Raw genomic sequence first — 13,545 nt, 5'->3', positions numbered from 1 at the left:
GGGCTGCAAGGGAGACAGCAGCAAAGGCCACCGTCTTTGTTGAGTGCAGTTCAGAAAACACATAAAAAAGCAGGGATGGGTACATTGACTGCCAGCTGGCCAGTCTAGGAGCTCAGAGTGACAAGGCGGAAGGAAGGAAGGAAGGAAGGAAGGAAGGAAGGAAGGAAGGAAGGAAGGAAAGAGTTGGCTCTGGTGTCACCTCCAGATTTGATTATTGTAACTCGCTCTACGTGGACTGCCCTTGAGACTGACCCAGAAACTCCAGCGGGTGCAGAATGCCGTGGCGAGACTCCTTACGGGGTCCTCACTGCGGGATCACATTCACCCGGCTCTATACCAGCTGCACTGGCTCCCGGTAGAGTACAGGATCAGGTTTAAGGTGCTGGTTTTAACCTTTAAAGCCCTATACAGCCTAGGACCCTCATACCTACAGGACTGCCTCTCCTGGTATGTCCCACGGAGGACCTTACGGTCTTCAAACAAAAACATCTTGGAGGTCTGGGACCACAGGGAGGTTAGGCTGGCCTCAACTAGAGCCAGGGCTTTTTCGGCTGCGGCCCCGATCTGGTAGAACGCTCTGTCACAAGAGACTGGGGCCCTGCGGGACTTGACATCTTTCTGCAGGGCCTGCAAGACAGAGCTGTTCCACCAGGCCTTTGGCCAAGGCACAGTCTGACCCCCTACTTTGGTAATCCTCATAGAACTCTAGCCCAATGGTTGCCATTAATTTGATTCTGAATTGATTTTAGAATGTATTTCAATTAATTGATTGTGATTTTATGTAAACTGTGTTACTTTTACTGTTGTTAGCCACTCTGAGCCCGGCTTTGCCTGGGGAGGGTGGGATATAAATAAAATTTTATTATTATTTTTTATTATTATTTGGTGCATCATACTCCTGCAAGTGGATGGCAAGTTTTCGCTTCCCACCTTGTGCCAAATGATGCTGTCTTCTTGCTCTAGCCCTTATCTCTTCTCTCTCCCTACCCCCCCCCCACACCTATTGGTATAATTTTCACACCTCTCCTTCTGTCACACATTGTGTTGGCCAAAGACCGCTTGCAAATGGTCAAAGGGACTCTTAAAAAATATATCTGGATATATAATTTGCTTTAGAAAGATGAATGCTGTGAATTCTTTATTATTTTAAAATGGCTTTATTTACATGACGTTGATCAGTACGGTGATGTTGGCTCTTTGCTGATTCTGCAGGTGTTGACTGATGAGGAATACAACGAATGGTTAAAAGGATATTATGCCGCGGAACACAACATAGAGTGCCGGGACGATCTGCTCCTTGAGTCGATGCAGAAGCTTGAGAACAAATTAACACTGCTTGGTGAGTTGGGAAGAAGATGGTTGTTTTGCTAAACTCCTAAATATACAGTGGTACCTCTGGTTACATACACTTCAGGTTACAGACTCCGCTAACCCAGAAATAGTGCTTCAGGTTAAGAACTTTGCTTCAGGATGAGAACAGAAATCGTGCTCCGGCGGCGCGGCGGCAGCAGGAGGCCCCATTAACTAAATTGGTGCTTCAGGTTCAGAACAATTTCAGGTTAAGAACGGACCTCCGGAACGAATTAAGTACTTAACCCCGAGGTACCACTGTAGGAGCCACTGTATAGGCTCAAACCTTATCAATGAATGCAGCACCATCAATTGCACTTAGCCCAGTGGGCTTGAACATGCTTAGCATTTGTGTTGGACTGTATCCCCGTATCACTTCAATTCCCTGAAGTTGCAAAACTAATCTAAACATTTCTTTTTCTGCTTAATGGGGTTCGGAAGAAGGAACATAAATTGAGAATGAAGAGTAGACGACTTAGGTGCAATCTGGTGGCTCCTGGGAGCATTCACTGGAAAGTGCCGCTGCGCCGCCACTGATTGCCAGCAAAACTTCTCCAGAAATCAGCGCTGATGGCGGAGGCAGCAGGGTGTGTGGGTGCCTCCTTATGGGTTTCTGCCACCTGAGGCTGTGGCTTCACGCTGTCTAATGGCTGGGCTGGCCCTGCCAGGGAGGGCATCCCAGGGCTATCAGATACCACAAAATTCCCCCTCCATGGGCTGAAAGGGGAATGCCTCTTCAAGGAGTGCTTCTGATCAGGATTCCAGACGTTGCATTCCATTTCCCCTCCTACCACCCAATTTCCCAATTTTTACCCTCAGCAGGTATCTGAGGGTACTCAGTACTCATCCGGCTGATTCAGTAGGGGTGGAGGAATTCCATCCTGAGGGGTTCCCCCCCCAAATGTTGTTTTTGTTACTTCCACCTTGCCCACATAAGGTGGGCCACGTTGCCCTCATAAGGTACAAGGTAAAGGTAAAGGTACCCCTGCCCATACGGGCCAGTCGTGTCCGACTCTGGGGTTGCGCGCCCATCTCACTTAAGAGGCCAGCGCTGTCCGGAGACACTTCCGGGTCACGTGGCCAGCGTGACAAAGCTGCTCTGGCAAGCCAGCACCAGCGCAACATACGGAAACGCCGTTTACCTTCCCGCTATAAAGCGGTACCTATTTGTCTATTTGCACTTAGGGGTGCTTTCGAACTGCTAGGTGGGCAGGAGCTGGGACCGAAAGACGGGAGCTCACCCCGCCGCGGGGATTCAAACCGCCGACCATGCAATCGGCAAGCCCTAGGCACTGAGGTTTTACCCACAGCGCCACCCGCGTCCCTCATAACGACCAGCACTCAAAAAAACTGAGGTTGCTGTTAGGAGACATGATTTCATAGGCTTTGATTCTATTAGAGAAACTACTCCATATCCTTTACGGTTCAGACCAAGGCACCACAAACTCATCCTGGTTCCATATTATTTCTCCTAATTTCTCAAACATTTTGGGAAATTCTCTCACATGTAAAATCTGTTAGGTTGCGAATTGGTACATAAGTTGATTCCTCATCTTTTACCTCATGTTAGGAGTTTGGGAATTATAGCCACTTTGCCTAGAAACCTTTGGTAATTGGAATGGTAATAAGTCTTTTGCAATCCCCCTTGGAAAAAAATGATGAACCTTAAATCTCAGCATATTTTTGCTTAAGAGAAACTTGGCATTTCTCAGCTCTATATATAGCCGCTCCCGAGTAGTATTTACACTTAATTGCATTTTTTTAAAAAAATTCTGCTATTGTTATTGATTCGATTTATATCCTGTCCATTATCTAAAAATCCCAGGGCGGGGTACAAAATTAAGAACATAATTTATGTAGCATAATAATAAAAACATAATACAGAGCCTAATGGTAGACAGAAGAAGAAGAAGAAGAAGAAGGAGAAGAAGATATTATTTATACCCAGCCCATCTGGTTGAGTTTCACCAGCCACTCTGCACGGCTTCTAACAAAATATTAAAAACACAATAAAACATCAACATAATAATAAAATAATCATAACAGTCCCCTCCCACACATTTAGCAGGCCATACATTATTGAATGGCCAAGGGCCTGGGTAAAGAGCAATATTTTTGCCTAAATATGTGTAATTACGGCACCAGGTGAGCCTCTCTGGGGAGAGAGCATTCCACAGATGGGGAGCCACCACAGAAAAGGCCCATCATTGTGTTGCCATCCTCCAAACCTCTCGGGGGAGGGGGCACAGAGACGGGCCTCGGATGACAAGCACAGGGCCCAGGTCAGGTTCTATGGGGAGTTGCAGTCCTTAAGATATTGAGGTCCTGAACCTTGTACGGCTTTATAGATCAGCACCTGCACTTCGAATTGGGCCTGGAAACCAATTGGCAGCCGGTGCAGAACAGTGCAGTTTGACCTAATCCCACTGATTGCTGCTTTGCAGGTGCCACCGGGATTGAAGACCGATTGCAGGAAGGTGTTCCAGAAACCATAGAGGCGCTCCGAAAAGCAGGAATTAAGATCTGGATGCTGACTGGCGATAAAAGCGAGACAGCCATCAACATAGCACATTCCTGTAGATTACTGGCGCCGAGTGATTTCATCTTCATCCTGCAGTCTGATCGCCTGGTGCGTGTGGCATTTGGTTTTTCTGTAGCTGGAACTGTTTGCATTGCTGTATGACCGCAGGGCCAGAGAAGACAACAGCAGCAAACTTACCCACCAAACCTCTTCCGGTTTTTGCTTTGGGTTAATTCATCTTGCAGTTGTCTTTCCCATCTCGCCCCGCTACTGCTGCTGCTCCTCCTTTCCTTTTTGGCCAATGGCTTTACACTAGTCTGTGCAGCTGGGGTGTTGGCAGTGTGTCACGGTTCCCTTCGTGTCTAAAAACTGCAGTTTTTTGTAGGATGACCTTTATAAATTCTGGATTTTATGTTAAATGTGAGTGTCTAAGCTGCAATTGTACTCCTGAACAGAAGCGTAAGTGGCAGTTAATTATTTAAATGCAGCCCGCCAATTCATTTGTCCTTCCGCCTTGCGCAGAAAGTTGACACACTGCAAAATGTTGTTAAAATGCTTCCAAGGGCTAAATGCTAAACTACACTAGCTCTACGGATGTCGGACTAGGAGCTTTGTCTTGGAAATTGGAACAAGTTCAGTTTTTGCAAGTTGCTCTTTGTCGTATCTCCCTGCAGCCGTGTTTGATTACCATTAATGTGCTAAGAATTATCTCATTAAAATGGTATTACATGCAGCATTCCAGAAAGTTAATCTTCTTACATTTCCTAATGCAGAAAAAATCTTGGTGTTTTTGTGTTCTCTCTTAAAAATAGTCAGTGTTTTCAAATGGGAAGCCAGTTCCCTTTTATGTGATGGAAATATCTTTATTCACATTATCCAGTACTAATCCTAGCCATAACTTGTTAAAGATTGCTTAAAAATTGGGACAGAGAATGCTTTGCCGTAAAAAAAACCCAACAGGTTGAAAAGAATATTGTATGATGGCAGGAATGGATATTTTGTTTGTTAGAAATTCAGGCCTTTGTTTTCACAGATGACTCACTTGAAGACTGATGAACTAATCACAGTAAAAATGTTGTCTAGACAGTATTAAGTTTCTTTTAATTGCACATTCATAGAATCATAGAACTGTAGAGTTGGAAAGAACTTCAATAATGATCTAGTCCAACCCCCTGCCATGCAAGAATCTCAACTAAAGCATCCATGGCGGATGGTTATATTTAATTATGATTTTTGGGGAAGAAAGGTCCTTTCAGTTCAAACCCACTGTATATTATTGAGAAAGCAGCATACAACTTCATGTACAGCTCCCATTCATTTTAGTGAGCCGTGTGTCTATAAACTCTCAGAAATTTCCCTTGCACTTCTGCAGATCCCATTTATTTTAGCTGAATTATGTAAGATGAGTTTATTTTATTTCTTTAAATAAAAAAACTAACTACTCACATGCATATGGATCACGATTTAATAATATAGCCCCTTCCATTAATCAGATTTTAAAAAAACACATTGCAAGATATATCTCTTTCCAGTGTTTCCTTCAGCCATTGGATTCCTGCCCCTAGCTAAATGTAAACTCTGTGTGTGGCTCATTTCTTAAGCATTTAACGAACCCTTGCTCACGTGACAGTGAGCTGCTTTGTCTAAGCCATGGTTTATTGCAACAGGAGCAAGCCGCAGTGAGCCTCAGAATTTTAAATGCATTCCTGCTGCAGACATGAAACGAACAGAAACCTTTGTTTCCATTTTGATTAACCATATTGTTGCTTCATCTGAACCTGACAGTGTCTTAAAATATGTTTGAAACAAGCCAAGTTCAAGGCATGGGTTCTGAAGTTGGCTCCTTTCCACAGACCATAGTTAAGGTAGACTATAGTATAGGGTTTGGACATATTGCAGTTAATCAAAAACAGAAGTGAAAGCTTCTGATCTCATGGCTGTGATGGAGAGTCGTTCCTTTGGCTTATTCCCCCTTCCATCATAAACCGGTTTATGGTAATATCCAAACTGGCCCAGAATCTTTGTGATGATGGCTTTCCCTATCATGGCCTTGCAGATCTTTTGCAGAATTAAAAACGGCGGATCATTTTCATTAATGAACGCACTCAAGATACATCTATTATTTTCTACACACTCCATACACACACGGCGGATCATTTTCATTAATGAACGCACTCAAGATACATCTATTATTTATTATCACTGGCCATGCTGGCTGGGGTTGATATGAGTTGTAATCCAGCAACAGCTGGAGGACCACAGGATCCCCACATCTGCATTAAAGGTACGTTCCTTAGATTTTCCTTGGGATAACTATTGACACAAACTAGAGCAGACCAGCAGGCAAATGGTAGAATGTGGCTGTAGAATCCCAACCGGGATCTGCTAGTTGACAAGCTGTTAACAGCCATTGAGGTGTGACTTGTAAAGCGAAGCTTTAATACGTCCTTATAAGGAACTGATCGTAGATAAAACCTACCAATGCCCTTTTCCCAACCAGGATTCCTGTTCGTTGAAGATGGACAAGATTTTGGAAGACATCAAGTGGAAAGAAAGCTATGAGGCAAACCATTTGAGAATCCCAACCTCATCGGTTGCTCAAATTCCACATTTCACTGCTGCCCTAGTTATAGATGGAGCAACGTTAGAATTTGCCTTGCACGACAGTGTGGCGAGCAAGTTCCTGCAGCTCACAACACGTGTACGGGCTGTCATCTGCTGCCGAGCCACCCCTCTGCAGAAGAGCCGAGTGGTGGAAAAGATCCGAAAGGAACTGAAGGTGATGACATTGGCTGTAGGTGAGTCATCTCTCTCTTGCAAGGGAGCAGCATATATGCTATACAGCATCACCTTTGATTTCACTGGAAAGTAGGGATGGGGGATATCTGATCTCCATCATCCCTGGCCACTGGCCATGCTGGCTGGGGTTGATATATGTTGTAATCCAGCAACAGCTGGAGGACCACAGGATCCCCACATCTGCATTAAAGGTACATTCCTTAGATTTTCCTTGGGATAACTATTGACACGGATCAGCAGGCAAATGGCAGAACGTGGCTGTAGAATCCCATCCGGGACCTGCTAATTGAAAAGCCCTGCTGCTCCATAGATACAGACAGACACACACACAGTCTGATGTAACAACTGCATCAGCCAGGCGTTTTCACTCTAGTTGCCTCCTTCCGATTGCAGTAAGCAGGGAAGCTTGCTCTATGTACATCAGAATATTTTCTTCTTTTTTAAAAAATAATTTTTATTAACTGGCCAATCACATCAAATTACATCACATAATTCCAAATTACAAAGCCAAATTTTTAAATTTTGTTGGGGGAACCCATACTTCAAGATCCAAAGGGGGATTCAAATCATCTTCTTATTACTGCGTTAATGTCCAAATCAGTCCCAATCAGTCCAGACAAAGTTCATAATTCTATCCAGTCTTATCTTGGTGTTTCCACATCATATCTTGTTCATATAATTTCTATTTTTCCTTTACGATCTCTTCTGTTAGTCTCCTTAAGCCGATAAGCAAAATAATAATCCTGTGTGGATTTCCCGTTCCTCCACTAAGTCCAGATGGTTTCCATATATCTCCTTCGTAGATAGCATCGCTCTTTCCATCATGAATTTTGCATTTGTCACTCTTAAGTCCCACCGAGGAGTTGATCCACGATATGTAAACAACTCTATTTCTCTCTTTCTCCTCCCAGACCCAAGAGCTCCAACAATGCCTCCCAAAATGGCGACGGCATTTTTAACTGCGTCATTCCAAAACTCTTAGCTTTCCAGCTTCATCTTGAAACATTGCTTTGGTTCGAAAGTTTATCTCCACACAGCCTTAAATCCACAGCTTAAGTCCTTAATTTCTGACTCATTAGGGGAGGGGATTCTTGTTAAATCATATAAGAAAAAGGAAGGCAGGTTTTTTCCCCCCTCAGTCATTTGTCGTACCGTGTCTTGACGTATCTTATATTTTATTCTTGTCTTGTTATCAGAGATCTCTTCTGTCAGCAGTCTTTACTCCCCTTTTTCCTTGAAGCATGTGCAATTTATCTCGTCCAAATTGTTTCTTTTGAAGATGCTTGCAACTAGCGGTGCGAATCAGGGACGGCGTCCAGGAGTGCCGGAATCCCACAGGAGGGCTTTGTGCCTAGTGCCCCCACCCCCACAAATTCGAGGGTGGTATAGGGCACAGCAGGCAAGGGCCGTCCCCCCCACAGTCCTGGGGGGGGTTAAGGAGGCTAATTACCCCCATCATAGCCTCCAAATTACCTCGTGTGGGTCGGAGAGATGTTACTGTCAGCCATCTTCCGATGCGCCACCTAGTGGCCCCCCGTACGTCAGAATATTTTCAACATTCTCATTCAGAATAACAGTTTCAAGGTGACTTCATATGTTATGTGAAAACACCACAGTGGGAATTGTGAGTTAGTCACACTTCCTCTGTCCAAACTCTTGGGATTATTTGCAACCGGGGAGCGGGGGGTTAGCAAGCATTTATGGCAACCACATACCTTTCTCCTGCAGCCCATGTTCTACATATTTGGGAGATAGGTGAAAAGGAGAAGCATGACTCTCACCTCCATATAAAGTTCACTTGCTTGTTCAAAATATTTTTGGCCCGCCTTCCCATTATAAAAGCACCCACGGGACCTAATTGTAGCAGCAGAACATTCTTCCCATAACACTAGAATTGGTGGACGTACAGTGATGCTGAATGTTGGAAGATCCAGGACAGACAAAAGAAAAGTACTTCGTCACACAACACACTGATAATTCCACAGCTAACTCCCACAAGAGGCAGTGATGGCTTCCAGTATGGATGGGTTTAAAAGAGGATTGGACAAATTCATGGAAGATAACGCTGTTCATGGCTGCTAATCCTGATGGATGCGTTCTGATAGATTAAGATAGATTAGATGGGATACTGGTCTGATCCAGCAGGCACTTATCTCAAAAGTGCTCATGGAAACAGCTTTACCTGGCACTAAAACACGAATAGCATTGGTGCCTGTTTTCCTTTGCCTGGGGAGGGCATTCACAAATTAGATGCCATCACACAGAAGGCCATCAATATGTGATGCTGTCGTCATTCCCCATCTATGCAGGGTAGTAATCCAACCGACAAGCCTCTGAGGTAGATCATGAGCTGTGTTGGCAATATAGTTTTATTGCGCTTTTCAAAAAATAGTAACGCGTTTATTAGGTTTCTTTACATCAGATACACTAATTTCATATGATAAAAACATTTATTACAATGCCCAACATATACAGATACAGGTATAATGCAAACTTGCAATTGCCCTCTAAATAGCAACATAAACTATCAATAAAAAAATGCATATTTTATAAATCTGCTCTCCTAAAATTCTCATTATTACATTAAATATGCCAACATAAACCCCCCTATCTTCATGTTGTACTTTATAGAGTCCTTTGAATAGCGCAGCCTATAACTTGACAATAATTCTAAAACTGATGAACAAAGTAGACATAAATTTGCAGCAGTAGGGGAGGAAAAGCTTAATTTCCTCTTTTGATGTCTGCGGTGATAATTACCAGCCCTCCCAGCTGATGACATTTGCACTTGTATTTAACATTGCATCTTGTGAGGCCATGAAATTTCAATATATTTTTCTCTTTCGTCAAGTCTGTGTGCAGTGCATTAGGGCGCCCCAGCCCAAACCAGTTTCATTGCAACATTGTTCTTTTCCTTCTCCTGGAAGGTGATGGTGCCAACGATGTTAGTATGATCCAAGTTGCTGATGTTGGAATTGGAATCGCTGGCCAAGAAGGCATGCAGGTAGGACGGATTGAGAGAACTGTAAACGGAAGCAGTGTTGCGTATAGATTGATGACTGTGAGAGCCATGACACTTATCGGTAGCAGAATACCGTATTTTTTGCTCTATAAGACTCACTTTTTCCCTCCTAAAAAGTAAGGGGAAATGTGTGTACGTCTTATGGAGCGAATGCAGGCTGCGCAGCTATCCCAGAAGCCAGAACAGCGAGAGGGATTGCTGCTTTCACTGCGCAGCGATCCCTCTTGCTGTTCTGGCTTCTGAGATTCAGAATATTTTTTTTCTTGTTTTCCTCCTCCAAAAACTAGGTGCGTCTTGTGGTCTGGTGCGTCTTATAGAGCAAAAAATATGGTATATTGTTAGTGGAATCAAAAGCTGAATACCCCAAACCCTAGAATTTGCAAGAGGTCTTTGTCAAAAGAGCTGATCTATTGGAAATACAAGTACTATGGTGTTGTAGGGAACCTGTGGGACAGTGTGTCTTGGCTGTTAACCAGAAGCTTGGTGGTTCATGCCCACTCAGGGATGGCTGTGGAGAGAATTCCTGCATTGCAGGGCTTGGATGACCCTCCTGGTTCCTTCTAACTCTACAATTCTATTATTCTATTGCAAGGGCCTTGAGAGCCATATGTACACTGTATTAGGTTCTAATATGGACATACGTTCCTAAAAAATCATTATATACCAGGAGAATGTTCCTTGAAATCAGAGGACCTAGGAATTTGTACAACCATGGGCATCTTCTTGGAGCATGTTTGAAGCAGTTTCAGGTAGATATCTGAAGAGGTTTGAAGAGGATTCATTCCGGCGGCTTTAGTTGTCACAGAAGTCATTGACTCATGGGAACAGTGTAATAATTTATGAGTTGGTCATGCAAAGATCAACAACTTCCTTGATTTGTGAGGAACTAAAATATGTCCTCGTGTTAAGAGGGTGGATTGGTTAGCATCTAAGAGACTGCTCAATAAATGATGATTGACGAGTGTGGTTCCAAATCAAGGGAAAAAGAGGATGAGTGGAGGATGAGTTAGAAAGGGCGAGAAGTATAACAGTATACACAAGACCATGACTTCTACAAGGAAACCTTTGTGGAGACATTTATTTCTATTTTTAGCCAATGGGACTTGTGCAGTCAGCTTCAGTGGGATACAGGAGTGTCAGGTAACTCAGTGGTCAATGAAAGCTCCTGACTTCAGTTATTTTCTCGGTTGCTGTATTTCATTATTTCATGTTTGTTTTCAGGCTGTGCTGGCGAGTGATTTTGCGCTTTCTCAGTTCAGACACCTCAGCAAGCTGCTGTTCGTACACGGCCACTGGTGTTACACGCGATTAGCAAACATGATCCTTTACTTTTTTTACAAGAATTTGGTATGTAGCTTCCGGGGATGCCTCAATGGGCTTGACCTTGCGGAAGGACAGTTTCTTAATGATTAGAAACAGGCGAAGGGCGCTAGTAAATTCTGTACTCTGAATCTACAGCAGCAGAAATGGAGTCTGCCCACCCGCCTTGGGTTAAGGGTCACTGCTCCAGAGGCATTTATAATAAATTTAAATACGGTCTATGCCAAAAAGCTGTCTATCAGCACTAAGAAGATTGTGACAAGTTGGCTCCACTATTGAAACCTGCAAATTATCAAAGGATTATTTTATGCCGTTTCTGTCTGGGGAAGCGTGTCTGAAGCAGACAGGCCTTGCCAGTTTCGATGCTGAGCGTGAACTTTGAGGTTTACTTCTGAGCAGTAAGAACTCAAAATGAGTTCATTATGTTACAGAGTTAGGACAGAGGCAAGCAGTAACCACATGGTAACTCCTGTAAAGCTCAGCTGCTTTGCCACTCACTTAAGAAATTTCCCCCCTTGCAGCTCTAACCACTGGAGAGCTGATAATCTGTAACCTCTGACCATGGAATAAAGTAAGCATTACTAAATATTGGTAACTATTTGAAATTCTGGGAAAGCAGGAATCCCTTTTAGCACTCAGCTTAACAAGGCAAGAGGCTACAGCCAGCCCTCTCTCCAGGCAGTTTGTAACAGTGGTGTCTTACTATCCTCATACTGGTAGTCAACATTTTCACCAAATTAACTTAAGTGTTTGGTGCTGAGAAAATGCAGTATTCGCAATCCTGAGCCCTTAGTATCATTTCTAGGGCAACAGATTCGTATCATTGGCATTCAACGTTTCTGTAGCCCACTATAAGAACCATTTGACATTGCAGTTATTTCCCGCAAAGGGGCTGAACTGTACATCAGTAGTGGAGCAAGGAAAAGGTCCCAGATTAATCCAGGTAGGGTGGAAAACTTTGGAGAGCTTCTGCCAGTCAGTGTAGACACAAGTGAGCTATATAGACCAATGGTCTGACTCAGTATATATAATTCCTGTTGGCTCTTGTTTATAGATTCTCACCTTTTAATTCCCACCTCTGTTCCTAACAGGCATATGTAAACCTCCTGTTCTGGTTCCAGTTCTTCTGTGGGTTTTCAGGAACACCCATGACCGACTACTGGAGTTTGATTTTCTTCAATCTGCTCTTCACATCGGTACCACCTGTCATTTATGGTGTTTTGGACAAAGATGTCTCCGCAGAAGTCCTGTTGCACTTGCCAGAACTTTACAAGGCTAGTCAGAGAAACGAGGTATTTCTTGGCTTCTTACAAATATTTGAAAGCTGAAGTGACTCACATGTTCTCTGTTGTGCATTCCTTACCAGTTAAACGTGAACATTCCCTCCTGTTAAATAATCTGGTGGAGATGAAAGGCATTATTCTTCACTGGCTTTACAGCCAATGAATGTAGGTGACCTTAGGAGGGCAACATAGTTTATACACAAACAGTCATTTGATGGATGCCCTGTTACCATTTTCTACCACGTAGACTGCTGTTGCTTATTTGTGTTTCTCCAGCATGGCGAGGAAGGCCTCAGCAGAAATGTGGGGATATTGTACGCTGTGTGCTAGACATGCATGCTATCAAAGTCAAGCTGAAACTCTCTAGGAGGGGTTCCAGATTAGATCGCTGTACTGTCTCACCAGCCTGACATGGGGCCACCCCTGCAGCTCTGACAATGAGTATCTCTGGTTGGTTGGTTGGTTCGTTGAAAATACAACAGATTTTTTTATTGAACCAATTTTTGTTCAAAGAGGTTCAAACACATCCTGCCTGACCATGCTATTTTTGGTAATTTAAAAGCTGCATTTTTATATACCAACAAGTGTTAGTCTTATAACTAGACTTGCCTCCTCCCTTTAATCTCTCATTTGTGACTTGGGCATATTGCAGACTCGCTCAGGCTCTCTCACTGAAGGTTGAGACCTGGATCTTAGATGGTGATCCTGTATGTGTGAGCTTTTGGAAGCTCAGTAAGGCGTTCAGTCCAAACATGCAGACAAGGCAAAATGACTAGAATCTGTATCTTCCCAAACTATGAGTAGAATTCAAACTAACCCTCTTCTCAGGGTTCTTCTGAACCCCCTTAACCCAATTTAAGAGGTGGGGGGAAAGACCCATTGCAAAAGTGCTTGTGTGGGGCTCATTAGATGAATCCCACCCTCAATAAGTGTTTCTTCTGTCTTTCCTTTTCAGCCATACCTGTTTACAACCTTCATAATGAACTTATTAGATGCTTTTTACCAAAGTCTAGTTTGCTTTTTTATCCCTTACTGGGTAAGTGTTAGGATATTTTACTCCTTTGTCTCTATCTTTTATTTGCCTTTTTATTTGCATGATCTTTAAACTTCCTTCATATTCAAGAAAACAGTAGACTTACAGTACTCATGATCTGGAATACAAGCACAGAGGACTTCCGGTGGGTGGGTGGGGCATGGCACATTGAATGTCTGTTGTCAGCAGTCGACGGAAATAATTCCATGATAATTGA

General features: G+C 43.4%; 1 protein-coding gene across 22 annotated transcripts in view; it reads left to right on the top strand.

The window, feature by feature from the left end:
* ATP10D (ATPase phospholipid transporting 10D (putative)) overlaps positions 1-13,545 on the top strand; it is a 67,904-nt gene that overhangs the window by 43,943 nt on the left and 10,416 nt on the right. For 20 of the 22 annotated variants that reach the window (XR_014551930.1, XR_014551931.1, XR_014551932.1 and 17 more), the window contains 7 exons: positions 1,213-1,339; positions 3,795-3,979; positions 6,372-6,669; positions 9,598-9,674; positions 10,914-11,039; positions 12,104-12,304; positions 13,251-13,331. Coding sequence is in view for 19 of the 22 variants with exons in the window: in XM_083630109.1 (XP_083486235.1) it covers positions 1,213-1,339; positions 3,795-3,979; positions 6,372-6,669; positions 9,598-9,674; positions 10,914-11,039; positions 12,104-12,304; positions 13,251-13,331 (1,095 nt within the window). In the remaining 3 variants the exon portion in view is untranslated. The remainder of the gene's footprint in view (positions 1-1,212; positions 1,340-3,794; positions 3,980-6,371; positions 6,670-9,597; positions 9,675-10,913; positions 11,040-12,103; positions 12,305-13,250; positions 13,332-13,545) is intronic. The other 2 variants (XM_083630106.1, XM_083630112.1) reach the window with 1 other exon arrangement.

This window comes from Podarcis filfolensis (assembly GCF_964270895.1).
Source record: "Podarcis filfolensis genome assembly, chromosome: 9".
Taxonomy (NCBI): domain Eukaryota; kingdom Metazoa; phylum Chordata; class Lepidosauria; order Squamata; family Lacertidae; genus Podarcis; species Podarcis filfolensis.
Note: the sequence above shows the minus strand (reverse complement) of the source record. Positions and strands in the feature narration are given on the sequence as shown.